Source organism: Hypanus sabinus, chromosome 20 (genome assembly GCF_030144855.1).
Source record: "Hypanus sabinus isolate sHypSab1 chromosome 20, sHypSab1.hap1, whole genome shotgun sequence".
Taxonomy (NCBI): Eukaryota; Metazoa; Chordata; class Chondrichthyes; order Myliobatiformes; family Dasyatidae; genus Hypanus; species Hypanus sabinus.
The window spans coordinates 64,154,027-64,168,058 of record NC_082725.1 but is presented as its reverse complement, the minus strand read 5'-3'; the positions used below and the strand labels follow the sequence as shown (position 1 = coordinate 64,168,058).

Genomic DNA, 14,032 nt, shown 5'->3' with positions numbered 1-14,032 from the left:
GACCTGCGAGCACCCAGAGGGCGGTCCGACCGACCTCCGAGCACCCAGAGGGCGGTCCGACCGACCTCCGAGCACCCAGAGGGCGGTCCGACCGACCTCCGAGCCACCAGAGGGCGGTCCGACCGACCTCCGAGCACCCAGAGGGCGGTCCGACCGACCTCCGAGCCACCAGAGGGCGGTCCGACCGACCTCCGAGCCACCAGAGGGCGGTCCGACCGACCTCCGAGCCACCAGAGGGCGGTCCGACCGACCTCCGAGCCACCAGAGGGCGGTCCGACCGACCTCCGAGCCACCAGAGGGCGGTCCGACCGACCTCCGAGCCACCAGAGGGCGGTCCGACCGACCTCCGAGCCACCAGAGGGCGGTCCGACCGACCTCCGAGCCACCAGAGGGCGGTCCGACCGACCTCCGAGCCACCAGAGGGCGGTCCGACCGACCTCCGAGCCACCAGAGGGCGGTCCGACCGACCTCCGAGCCACCAGAGGGCGGTCCGACCGACCTCCGAGCCACCAGAGGGCGGTCCGACCGACCTCCGAGCCACCAGAGGGCGGTCCGACCGACCTCCGAGCACCAGAGGGCGCAGCGGATCGCAGGCGCTCACGCTGCGGAGCACGGAGGGCCGTTGAGCTGAGTCACGTGTGGGGCCGGTTGGCGCTGATGGCGGAGCTGGGGAGGTTGCTGCCCCACTTGGGCAAGTGCCCCCGCCATTTGCTGGTCTGTGAAAAATCCAACTTCTCGCACAGCAAGTCGGCGCACCGCAAGCACATAGATACTCATTACTATAACTACAGGGTGAGTGTTGAAGAGCCTTCATGAGGGTTTCACAGCTGTCGGTTGTCATGCGGTGGGGTGGGACTGTAACCCTACCGAAAGCCACCGTGACGGGGTTGTTCCTTCCTTCCGTCATCAGGTTTCTGACGGTTCATGAACCATACCTCGCCATGCCGCTTTTGCACCATTAATTTTTGTGTAACTTACGGTAATTTTTATGCCTTGGGCTGTACGGCTGCCGCATAACAAATTTCACGCATTCGATGTGGGTACCTTATTTTTGTGTTTCCACTGAATTTTGTTTAACTCTTCTAGCTTGTGTACTTTAATGCTGTATGTAGAAGGGCTGTTGGATGTTTCCACTCTGCATGAAGACTAAGATATCAGATTTGTTTTCACTTCAGTAAAAGGTGAGGAAAAATGGCTTTTAGATTTGTAGGCTTACATTGGAAGGCAGCCCCAGACTAACTTTCCAATGCTCCAAAGCCACTTCATGCAATGTATTGTGACTCTTCTAATACTGGACATACAGCAACAGTGATCCTGGCAGTCAAGAATTAAGCTGTCTGTCTGACCTAACTCCCAGTGGGACAATCTGATTGGTTTAGATTCCACTATTGTCAGCTTTTGTGTTACTGATCTTGTACCCAGTAAGCTGGGTATTTACATGATAAATTTAAATTGTTTTTCAAGTGTTAGTTGCTTTAAACTGATAAATTCCAGCACCCATATCTGATCTACAATTGTTAATTCATTAAAAAATATGTATGCTGCTACCAGATTTGCTGGAAACTTACTCAAGTTCTTTATAATTTTCTGTGTGAATATTTTCATGCAGGTCTCTATTTTGATACCAGAATGTAGAATGATTCCACCAGCAATCAGTGCCGTCTGCAGAACTTTAGAAAACTATTACCTGGTGAAGCAGTTGCCACTCTGTGAAATCCTTGAGCCTGAATTCATCAACACGTATATTAAGAAAGGTGATGTTTAGACCAGTAATTTATGAAAGGCAATTTGGCTAAATCTCCATCTGAAGTTAATTTCAAATTTGTTTGTTTCAGGTAACCTTTATGCATTGTCATACAATACCAGAATCGATCAAGACAACACTGTAGCTGTGCTTCCAACAGGTAAATCCCTTTCATCAAAGTGCGTATTCAGGTCTATGACCTTTTGAGCAAATCTGGAGATGAGGACTAATTAGTTTCTAATCTTAACATAATTTGGAACAATTTTATTCTGCGTTAAAGTCTCCAGGAGTCTTAAGGCAGAGAGGAAGGAGATTGATGAGGCATTGACAGAGATCTTTGTTGTATAGCTGTGGGGCAGGTGCCAGAGAGATCCTTGTATCCTCGTTAGATACCAGAAGGCTGGAAAATACCCCAAAGTTGTTCGCTTGTTTAAGAAGAGCATCAGGACAACAGTGAGCATTATAGCAGTGGTTGGAAAATTATTGGAGGAGATTCTTAGAGACAGGATTTACTGGCATTTAGAAAAGCATGAACTTATTGGGGTACCATGGTATTGTCCTAGGGAAGTCCTCTTTCACAAGTTGAAGTATTTAGGGGAAGTGATGAAGATGGTCAGTGAGGTTAGGGCAGTTTATGTGGACATTAGTAAAGCATTTGACTAAGTCCCTCATTGTGCGCTGATTCAAAAAATTAAGTCACATAGGAAATGATTAAGTTGGATGCACAATTGGCTTGGTCATGAAAGACAGAAGTTAATGATGGAAGGCTGTTTCTCTGACAGAAGATCTGTAGCAAATGATGTCTTGCAAGGAATTATGTTGTGGTCTCTGTATGTAATGTTTTGTGAATGATTTAGATAAAAATGGTGCTTTGATTCCCAGTTTTGCAGACTACATGAAAATTGGTGGGGTTGTGGTTAAAGAGAAAGGATATCAAAAGGTAGAGCAGATATAAATTAGTGTGCCAAAGCAGTGCAGTGGTAAGCGCAGCTCAGTGAGTTCGATTCCAGTGTCCTCTCTAAGAAAATTTGTATGTTCTTCCTGTGAGCATGTGGGTTTCCTCTGGGTTCTCCCACAGTGCAACAACATACCAGTAAATAGGTTAATTGGTCATTGTAAATTGTCCTGTGATTAGGCTAGTGTTAAATAGGTGGGTTGCTGGGTGGTGCCTGTTCCACACACTAGCTCTAAATGAATGAATCAATTAATCAATTTGAAATTTGGATGGAAAAATGGTAGATGGAATTTAATCCAGTAAAGGGTGATTTGTTGCATTTTGTAAGGTCAAAAAGAAGAGCCCAGTATACAATGGCAGGGACCCTTGGAAGCATTGATAAATAGGGAGATCTTCGGGTGCAAGTCCAAAGCGCCATGAAAGTGATGACACAAATGGTAAAAATATGGCCTACTTTCTTTCGTTGGTCGGGGCTTTGTGTGTGTGGCTGCTGTACAGAGCTTCAGTTAGACTGCTTTCAGAGTCACGGGATTGCAGAGGCTGGAATCCAGAGCTATAAGCAATCTGCTGGAGAAATTCATGGGTTAAGGAGCATCTGCTGGGAAGGGAAGAAATACTACATCAGGAAACATTGGAGAGGGTAGATGGCTAGTAGAAAAGGGAGAATGGGAGTGGCGTGACTGAAGCCAGTGGTGATGGGGGCTGAGGCGAGAAAAGGGAGTTGAAGGATTATGGGCAGATAAGCTGGGTAGGGGAGGAGTTGGGAGACATGATGGATGGAGGAAAACCAATAAAAGGAGGAAGATTCAGCCAGGAGGGTGATGGGAAATGAAGGTGGGACACCAGCTGGAGCACAAAGGACTGCCATTTCTGGAATCTGTTAAGTAAGGGAAGGTGATAATGGGAACTATTAGGGGAGAGGATTGGAACCAGATGAAGGGGGGGATGTGGGTAATGTGTGTACAGGACTGGGTAGGGGCTGGCTGGCAGTTGTGGGAAAGGGGGACTGGAGGGATAAACAGCTGCCTGGTCTAAGCATGGCCACATTGATATAGAGGATGCCACATTAGGAGCACCAAATGCAGTGGAGGAGGTTCACGTACCTCACCTGGAAGGAATATTTGGATCAAGCAGAATTAGGCCATTAGGCCCATCGGGTCTGCTCCGCCTTTCAATCATGGCTGTGATATCTTCGAATGATAGTGACTGAGGAAACATAAGGATAAATATTACACCTCCTATGGTTGCAGGGTTAAGTACAAACAGACAGGAAAGGATAACAGAGCAGGGCATCATGGAGGGATTGGTCTCTGTAGAAGGCAGAGAGGGGTGGTGGGGGGAGTAGAAGAATAGGCTTCGTAGTGGGACCTTGTTACGTCTAGTGGGAATGAGGATGGATGATGTCTTGGTACAGAAGCTAAGAGGGCAAAAGGTGATCATTAGTGGAACTTTGTCTCAGTTCTTTTTGGAGGAACTCTCACTCCACCTCCCTCCAGGGGAAGTGGTGGAAGCAGATACTATAGCAATGTTTAAGAGGCATTTAGACAGACGTAAATAGGCAAGGAATGGAAGGGTACAGATCACCTGTAGATAGATGGGATTCGCTAGATAGGCAACATCTCAATGGACCTAAGGGATCATAATAGTACTGTTTTATAAGACTTTTCTTTTATAACCGGTCTATATTGTTCGACATTAGAAGATGAATGTAAAACTCATGTGATGTGTAGGTGCAAACCTGCACAACCCAGAACTATGTAGAATTTACAAGATGTACACTAGTCTTCCTGCTTCCCATGAGCCTCCTCCAACCATCTCACTTGATCAGCACATCTTTGTATTTTGCCTTGTGTTTGTTTATGCTTTCATCGCTGCTTATACAAGTGAGTTCCATGTTCTTCATCTTACCATGCAAAGTAATTTCCTTTGCATTATCTATTGCAGGCATGGGCAAACTACGGCCTGCGGGCCATATGCGGCCCGTTAAGCTTTTTAATCCGGCCCGCAGAACTTGATGAAATTATATTAATAAACCTTGTTAACGTTTTTTCCCCGCAATTCTGGCGTTTTCCCAATAGATGACGCACTCTATATACATTGACCTTTGTTGAGGTGCAGCGTATTACTCCACATTTGCGCTTTACTCTTTGTTCGGCTCGACCTATTTGTGTGAACAGGCGTTCAGCGTCGTGAACATCAACAAAGCCAGCCACAGATCCAAGTTAACTGACCAAAACCTCAGATCCATCCTGAGAATCGCCGCAACAGAACTAAATCCAGACTTTGAGACGTTGGCTAAAAAGGGAGACCAACAACATTGTTCCCACTGAAATTAAAAATAAGTTTCTTCGTTGTGTTATGTAAAAAATGCATTTGAAAATATTTTTTTCAATAAGCCTTACATGTTACATGTCATTTCTGTTAAGTGATGGACATGAGTAGTGCGCAGGTGCACGTACGTTCTCAAAATAAAAAATGTGCTCCAGATCAAATAACGCGCACCGTATACTGGCGCGCTGTCCCTGTTCTGTCTTTGTGCTGGTCATTGTTGAGTTTTGGCACAGGGGACAATCGAATAAGAAGGAGCAGGACAAGTAGACCTGCATCTCCTACTGTTTTTGAAATAAAGACAGTCAGGAGGAGAGTTTTGATGATAATATCTTGAAGGATAACAGAATTTTCAGTGCTTTAAAATAATAACTGTTACTATTAAAAAAAGCTGTATTTTATTCATTTAATTTTCAGTGTTTTAAAAGTCATTTCAATAAATAGCTAAATACCATGGGACTTCAAAGACAGATATTTTGTTGTAATGCATTTGTTCATTTTCAATTGAAATTAAAGCACATGTTTTCTACATATCCCATGATATTTTATTTTCTCTTATGAGGTGTATTACCAAAACACTCCGTCCATCTGCTCCTGGTCCGGCCCCCCTGTCAAATTTTAGAACCCTTTGTGGCCCACAAGTCGAAAAGTTTGCCCACCCCTGATTTATTGGCTTTATTAAAGACAAGTGTTGCATTTATGAATTACATGGGTGTGTTCGGGGAGTGAGTTAATGAGATATTTTTGACTTTCAGCCTCTTCCTACAAGCTAGTTCTAATGTAAGATTATCCTTCTTGACATAAAAGCTCCCACACAGTATATTTTCACACATTAGTGTTCTGATTTAAGATGGTCAGCAGTATTATTACATTAACTAAAATTCAAATTGCACATTACAGATAAAAATCAGAGGCATAAGGTGATCTTCACCATACCTTCTCCAGGAAGGAGAAGTCCAGAAGACTTCTCCAGAAAGTCTTCTCCAGGAATATTTTTAAAGATACAGTTTTTGATTAAACATGAAGTGATAATGCATTCACATTCAAGTATTTGTGAATATGGTCACTGATCATGTGTTGATGGTTTTTTGTGTTGCATTTTCACAGGGAAGTTAATTTTATCTATTGATAAGGACACCTATGAGGAACTTGGCTTAGAAGGACAACCATCCAAGTACTCCCACAGGGCAGTAATGAGATACAGTAGGTACAGATTATTAACATGTTCCTTGCAACAAGAGTGTATTTGTCTTGCCAAATGATTCTTGAGATGTTGAAATGTTGTTCCAGTTTCTAATGAACTGGATTTGACCCAAAGGACTACAGGGGTATTAAAACTTTTTTGTCTTCTGTAATCCAATGGTCATTCCTCGGTGTTTTCAGGATCTGCAATATCCTAAGTAATAGGGAACGCAGTGTATTAATTTGGTGGCCTGATGCATAAAACACCCTGGAACCTTGGAAAAATGCATATTATTGTGAGTTTATTGTTGAAAAATTTAGTGTACATTTTCTTCTGCTAACTGGTATACAAGACAACGTGTGAAATGGGCTGCCGAAGATGTCAGAGAAAGAGTCAGCCACGTGGTCTCTCTAATCTGCTCTAAGGCCGTGACTGATCTTAGTTTGACTTTGGCTCCATTTTCTTCCCTGGTTTCCCTAATCTTTGATGTAACACTGTCACTGGGCTCGTATACAAATTTGGCTCGCCAGCTAGCTCCACTAACAGCCATGGGACTCAGCGGTGAGAAGGCCACCTTTCATAAACAATATATGTCCAGGGTCAGTATAATTTGGGGATCAACCAAACAGGAAAATTGTGATGTTCCAATTAAGTAAACCTCAATTTGAGTAAATGCTGCCCATACACAATTGTCAGTGAGCAAGGAATAACAGATCATTTACCGCATAAAATTATCATCTTCAGATGCCGTGCCCAGTCTGAGCTTTGACTGCCATGGCCCACACACTCCTGTTTCAGGTCAAGTGAATCAATTCAGGGGATGTCACGTGATGACGTAGGGTCGAGACGTTGGGAATCCAGTTCCCTCGTAAAAAGTAATGAAATAGGGTTTAAATGAAGAAGAGTTAACAAATATCTATTAGAAACTATTTATAAGTAACTCAGGATTATCTTTTGATATGGCTCCTAAACTGAAACAGAAGAAAGCTGCTACTTTGAAGACTGCGCAAATCGGCGGGGAAAAAGGCCTAACTGTCTCGGCGAGGTCTTGGACTCAAGTTGGATCTCCTTCCGGTGAAGTGCATGGCACTTCCAATGATGCGGGAAAGGAAGTTGCAGCAATGTCGGCGGTCTATAAGAAGAAACAGCAAGAACAACGCATGCACGAAAGTATGCATGAACAGATAATAACAAAACTACAAATCCCAACTGCGGCTGGAAGTGAAATTGGAAGTGGATCGGAAGCAGAAGCTGACTCTTTGGGAAATTCAGAGGAAAAGAAGGAAGAGATTAAAGGAGACATAAAAGATATCCTGAGATATATGACGAATGAATTAAAAGCTGTAAGAACAGATATAAGAAGGATGCAGAATACACTTGATAATGTGGTTGAAAAACAAAAGAAGATGGATAGTAAAGTTAAAGAGATGGAAGTAAAAGTGGAAGAAAACACTGAAAGAATAGACAAGATAGAAGAGAATAATCTTGACTGGACAACAGAAAGAAAACGTTGGGAAAAATGGATGCGCTTGAGAACTCTAGTAGACGAAATAATATTAAAATTGTTGGTCTTATGGAAGGTACAGAGGGAGAAAATCCAATAAAATTCTTTCAAGAATGGATTCTGAAAATTTTGGAAATGAAAGAAGGAAGTCAAGTAATTGAAATTGAAAGAGCATACAGAGCTTTAAGACCAAGATCTCAACAAGATCAAAATCCAAGATCAATTTTGATAAAATGTTTAAGGTACCAAGATAAAGAAATTATCTTGAAGGCAGCTACTCAAGGTGCTAAAAAGAGAAATGGGCCATTGATAATAGAAGGGAAAAGAGTTTTTCTTTTAATCCAGACATAAGTTACAATCTTCTGAAGAGGCGGAAGGAATTTAATCCAGTGAAAAAATCTTTATGGGAAAAGGGCTATAAATTTTTATTGAGCTACCCAGGAAAATTGATAATTTTCCTGGATAATGGAGAAAGAAGTTTTTTCGTTGACTATCGGAAAGCGGAGAAATTTGTACAAGAATTACCTGATGTCCATGAAGAGGAGTAAAGAATTATAGAAATGAAATAGACTAATGATGAAGACTGAAACAAGGTTGGACTTGATGGACATTTATAAGGGAAAAAAATAGTCGAGGAGTATTAATTGGGAGTAGAGACATTAATTATTTGTTTTTTTTTTCACTAATATATTTTCTTTTTTTTTCGCGGGGGAGCTGGAGGAGCTCCTGATCGATGGCTGCGAGTTTCACGTGTACAATCATGGCGATTGCCATGACCCATAAAATGGGGGGGGGTAATGTTGTGTTCTTTTTATTCGCAACATTAGTGGGGGGTATTTTGGTTTTTTTTCCTTATATATTAGTTATCTTTCTTCTATTTTTCTTTTTGCCTGGATGGTTGGGGAGAGACTCATAGCAACATGGAGAATTTTAAAGAGTTGTCAAGGTACTATAAATGATTAATTTACTTAATTTGTTAAGTTTTAATGTTAATGGAATTAATGGACCTGTGAGAAGAAAAAGAGTTTTAACATATATTAAGAAAATGAAAGGAGATATAGCTTTTTTACAAGAAACACATTTAACAGAAACAGAACATAAGAAGTTAAAGAGATTGGGTTGGAAATGTTATTGCAGCTTCATTTAATTCAAAATCAAGAGGAGTTGCAATTTTGGTTAATAAATCTTTACCAATTAAAATACAAAATGTAATAATTGATTCTGGGGAGAGATATGTGATTATACATTGTCAAATTTTTTCAGAATTATGGACTCTTATGAACCAAATGAAAATGATGCAAAATTCATACAAGAAGTTTTTTTGAAATTGGCTGATGCACATGATAAAATATTAATAGGTGGGGATTTTAATTTTTGTTTAGATCCAGTTTTGGATAGGTCAACTAAAGTTGCTACAAAATCAAAAGTAACAAAACTAACTTCATCATTAATGAAAGATTTAAACCTGATTGATATATTGAGAAAAGTTAATCCAAGAGAAAGAGATTATTCATTTTATTCAAATAGACATAAAACTTACTCGAGGATTGACTTTTTTTTATTATCAAAAAATATTCAAGATAGAGTGAAAAGTGTGGAATATAAAGCAAGAATACTGTCAGATCGTTCCCCCTTGATAATGACAATGATAATGATGGATAAGGAGGAATCGATCTATAGATGATTTAATTCAATTCTATTAAAACATCAAGATTTTTTCGATTTTATGAAAAAACAAATTCAGTTTTTTTGGATACAAATCTACATTCAGTTGAGGATAAAATTGTATTATGGGAAGCGATGAAAGCATATTTAAGGGGTCAGATTATAAGTTATACATCTAAAATTAAGGAATACACAGCAGAAATAGATCAATTGGAAAAAGATATCATAAAGTTAGAAAAAGAATCTCAAAGATATATGACAGAAGAAAAACGAAGACAACTTGTTAATAAAAAAACAATATAATACACTCCAGACATATCGTACAGAAAAAGTAATTATGATAACTAAACAGAAATATTACAAATTAGGTGAAAGATCACATAAAATTCTTGCTTGGCAGTTGAAAACAGAACAGGTTTCTAAAACAATAAATGCAGTCAGAACAAGTGTAAATAAGGTTACTTATAAACCTTAGAAATTAATGAAACTTTAAAAAAATTTTACACTGAACTATATCAATCAGAATCAAAAAATAAGATTGCTGAGATAGATAAATTTTTATCACAAATAACTCTTCCAAAATTAAATTTGGGAAGAACAGAAAGGATTAGATATGTCCTTTACATTAAAAGAGGTTGAAGAAGCTTTAGGATCACTTCAGAGTAATAAATCCCCAGGAGAAGATGGTTTTCCTCCTGAGTTTTATAAAAAAATTTAAAGATTTATTAGTTCCTCCTTTTATGGAATTAGTACACCAAGTGGAAAGAATGCATAAACTCCCACAATATTTTTTAACAGTGATCATAACTGTATTGCCAAAAAAAGATAGAGATCCTTTAAAACCAACATTATATAGGCCTATTTCTTTGTTGAATACAGATTATAAAATACTAGCAAAAATTTTATCTAATAGAATATCTAAATATTTACCAAAATTAATACATATGGATCAAACAGGTTTTATTAAAATTAGACAATGGATAATATAACCCGGTTACTTAGTATAATTCATTTGGCACAAAAAAGAGAGGAAATGAGTGTGGCAGTTGCTTTGGATGCAGAAAAAGCATTTGATAGATTGGAATGGGATTTTTTATTTAAAGTATTGGAAAAATATGAGTTGGGAAAATCTTTTATACAGTGGATTAAAACTTTAAATACTAATCCTCAAGCTAAAGTAGTTACAAATGGTCAGATTTCAACACCAATTTTGCTTAACAAGGTCAACTAGACAAGGCTGCCCATTATCACTTGCTTTATTTGTATTGGCAATAGAACCATTAGCTGAATTAGAACAGATTAAGATATTGGGGGCTTTAGAGTTAATCAAGAAGAATATAAGATTAATTTATTTGCTGATAATGTTTTGATTTATTTAACAAACCCATTGCAATCTTTGCAAAGATTATCTTTTAGATTGGAAGAATATGGGAAAGTATCAGGCTATAAAGTAAATTGGTATAAAAGTGAAATTTTACCCCTTACCAAAGGAAATTATAATCAATGTCGATTAGCAACTCAATTTCGATGGTCAATAAATGGGATAAAATATTTAGGTATTAGAGTTGATAATGATGTAAAAAATTTATACAAACAAAATTATTTGCCATTATTAAAAAAAAATATAGAGGGTCTTGATAAATGGATGATGTTACCAATAACATTAATAGGTAGAGTTAATGCTGTAAAAATGAATATATTTCCTAGATTGCAGTATTTATTTGAAACTTTACCAATACAATTACCTCAGAAGTTTTTTCAAGAACTGAATAAATATGTAAGGAAATTTCTTTGGAAAGGAAAGATGTCAAGAATATCATTGGAAAAATTGACATGTAAATTTGATTTAGGAAGGTTACAACTTCCAAATTTTAAGAATTATTATAAAGCAAATCAACTTAGATTTATTGCGTCTTTTTTTGATGAAGAAAAACCAGCATGGATTAGAATAGAATTAGATAAGATAGGAGAAAATATACCAGAAGATTTTATATATAAATGGGAATCCAAATGGATACGGGGAAAAAAAATCTCCTTTATTAAGACACTTGATTGATTTATGGAATAAGGTAAATATGGACGATGAGATAAAGAAATCTTTATTAGCAAAAAGAACTTTAATTCAAAATAGGCTTATTCCTTTTACAATGGATAATAAACTTTTACATAATTGGTTTCACAAGGGGATTAAATATATAGGTGATTGTTTTGAAGGAGGTATATTGATGTCGTTTGATCAATTAAAAATAAATATAAAATATCAAATAACACTCTTTTCTGTTATTTTCAATTAAAAGCCTATTTATGAGAAAAGTTGGGAGAAACAATGTTGATGCCAAAACCTAGTGAAATAGAAATATTAATTCAGAAAGGAAAATTTTAAAAATTTACATCTTGAATGTATAATTTGATGCAAAAGCAGACAATTAAATTAGGAATTCATAAATCAAGACAAAAATGGGAATCTGATCTGAATGTTAAAATTGATGGAAAAAAACTGGTCAAGATTATGTTCTGATAGTATGAGAAATACAATAAATGTTCGACTTAGATTAATACAATATAGTTTTTTTTCCTTTTTTCCCCTCTTTCTTTTTCAATCTTTTTATTGAATTTCATATTTAAAAAAACATAACATAATAATGAATAGGTTATAAGTGCAATAGACTTGAAATTAAATTAATAATAAGATAACAATATCCTATTAAAATATCAACAAAAAATGGTACATTAATCAATCAAGCCTATAATAATTATATATGAAAATAAAGTAAGTATAATCATCAAAAGAAAAAAAAAATTAAAAATAGAAGAAAAAAATATATATTGGGAAAAAAAACACTAAACTAAACTAACGTGGGCAATAATAACAGTTTATATGTATATGATAGTGTCAAAAACTCCAGAACTCCATACCAGAACAAGAATAAACAGAGAGAAGGTCTGGAAGAGGCCAGATTAATTCATATGAAAATGTTGAATGAACGGTCCCCAAGTTTCTTCAAATTTAATTGATGAGTCAAAAATAGTGCTTCTAATTTTTTCCAAGCTCAGATAAGAAATAGTTTGAGAGAACCACTGAAACGTGGTAGGAGGATTTACTTCTTTCTAATTTTGTAATATAGACCTTCTGGCCATTAATGTTACAAAGGCAATCATTCGTCTAATTGAAGGGGAAAACTGATTACCATCCTCATTTGGTATACCAAAAATTGCAGTAATAAAATGAGGTTGTAAATCAATATTCCAAATTGAGGAAATGGTAGCAAATATGTCCTTCCAATAGTTATGTAAAGTGGGACATGACCAAAACATGTGGGTCAATGAAGCCACATCTGAATGACATCTGTCACATTGAGGGTTAATATGAGAATAAAATCGAGCAAGCTTATCTTTAGACATATGAGCTCTATGTACAATTTTAAATTGTATTAAAGCATGTTTAGCACATATAGAAGAAGAATTAACCATTTGTAAAATTTTTTCCCATTTTTCTGTTGATATATTGAAGTTCTTTTTCCCATTCTTGTTTAATTCTACCTGATATTTCTGGTTGTATCTTCATAATCATATTATAAATAAAAGCCACTAATCCCTTCTGACAAGGATTTAAGGTAAAAATCAAATCTGAAAAATCTATTGAAGTTGAATTGGGGAAGGATGGTAGAACTTTATGTAAAAAATTTCTGATTTGTAGATAACTAAAAAAATTAGATTTAGGTAACTTAAATTTGTTGGAAAGTTGGTTGAAAGACATCAAACTACCTTCAAAAAAAAATCACGAAAACATTTTATACCTTTCCTTTTCCATATGCTAAAAGCTTGATCTGTCAAAGAAGGTTTGAAAAAAAAATTAAGTAAAATAGGGCTATCAAGAACAAAGTTTTTCAGAGTAAAAAACTTACGAAATTGAAACCAAATTCGTAATGTATGTTTGACAACAGGGTTGGATATCTGTTTATTGAATTTAACTAAATCAGCAGGAAGAGAAGAACCAAGAACGGAGAATAGAGAATATCCCTGTGCATCATTGCATTCTAAATTTACCCACTGTGGGCACAATGGTGAATCCAAATCTAATTTCCAATATATTAAGTTACGAATATTATTTGCCCAATAGTAAAATCTAAAGTTAGGTAAAGCTAAACCACCATCTTTTTTAGATTTTTGTAATTGCCTTTTACTTAACCTGGGGTTTTTATTTTGCCACACAAATGAGGAAATTTTTGAATCAATGTTATCAAAAAAAGATTTAGGAATAAAAATTGGTAAGGCTTGAAATAAATATAAAAATTTTGGTAAAATCATCATTTTAATAGCATTAATCGGACCAACTAATGATAAGGATAAGGGAGACCATCTTGTAGTAAGTTGTTGAATTTGATGAAGCATAGGTAAAAAATTCAGTCTAAATAAATCTTTATATTTCTTGGTAATTTTTATACCTAAATAGATAAAGTTATCAGTAACAACTTTAAATGGTATCTTGTCATTCAATAAAGTTTGCGCGTTTAAAGGGAATAAATCACTCTTATCCAAGTTTAGTTTATAACCAGGAAAACTACCAAATTGAGCCAACAAGGATAAAATAGCGGGAATAGACCTGTCAGGATCAGAAATATATAACAACAAGTCATCAGCATAAAGTGATAA

The 14,032-nt window shown here is 37.0% G+C and overlaps 1 protein-coding gene across 5 annotated transcripts in view; it reads left to right on the top strand.

Moving 5' to 3' along the window:
• Positions 1-608: 608 nt before the first annotated feature.
• rpp40 (ribonuclease P/MRP 40 subunit) overlaps positions 609-14,032 on the top strand; it is a 47,893-nt gene continuing 34,469 nt past the window's right edge. For 3 of the 5 annotated variants that reach the window (XR_009507126.1, XR_009507125.1, XM_059945670.1), the window contains exons 1-4: positions 609-792; positions 1,610-1,754; positions 1,836-1,904; positions 6,135-6,230. Coding sequence is in view for 3 of the 5 variants with exons in the window: in XM_059945670.1 (XP_059801653.1) it covers positions 658-792; positions 1,610-1,754; positions 1,836-1,904; positions 6,135-6,230 (445 nt within the window). In the remaining 2 variants the exon portion in view is untranslated. Of the gene's footprint in view, positions 793-1,086; positions 1,182-1,609; positions 1,755-1,835; positions 1,905-6,134; positions 6,231-14,032 lie in introns of all 5 variants that reach the window. The other 2 variants (XM_059945671.1, XM_059945672.1) reach the window with 2 other exon arrangements.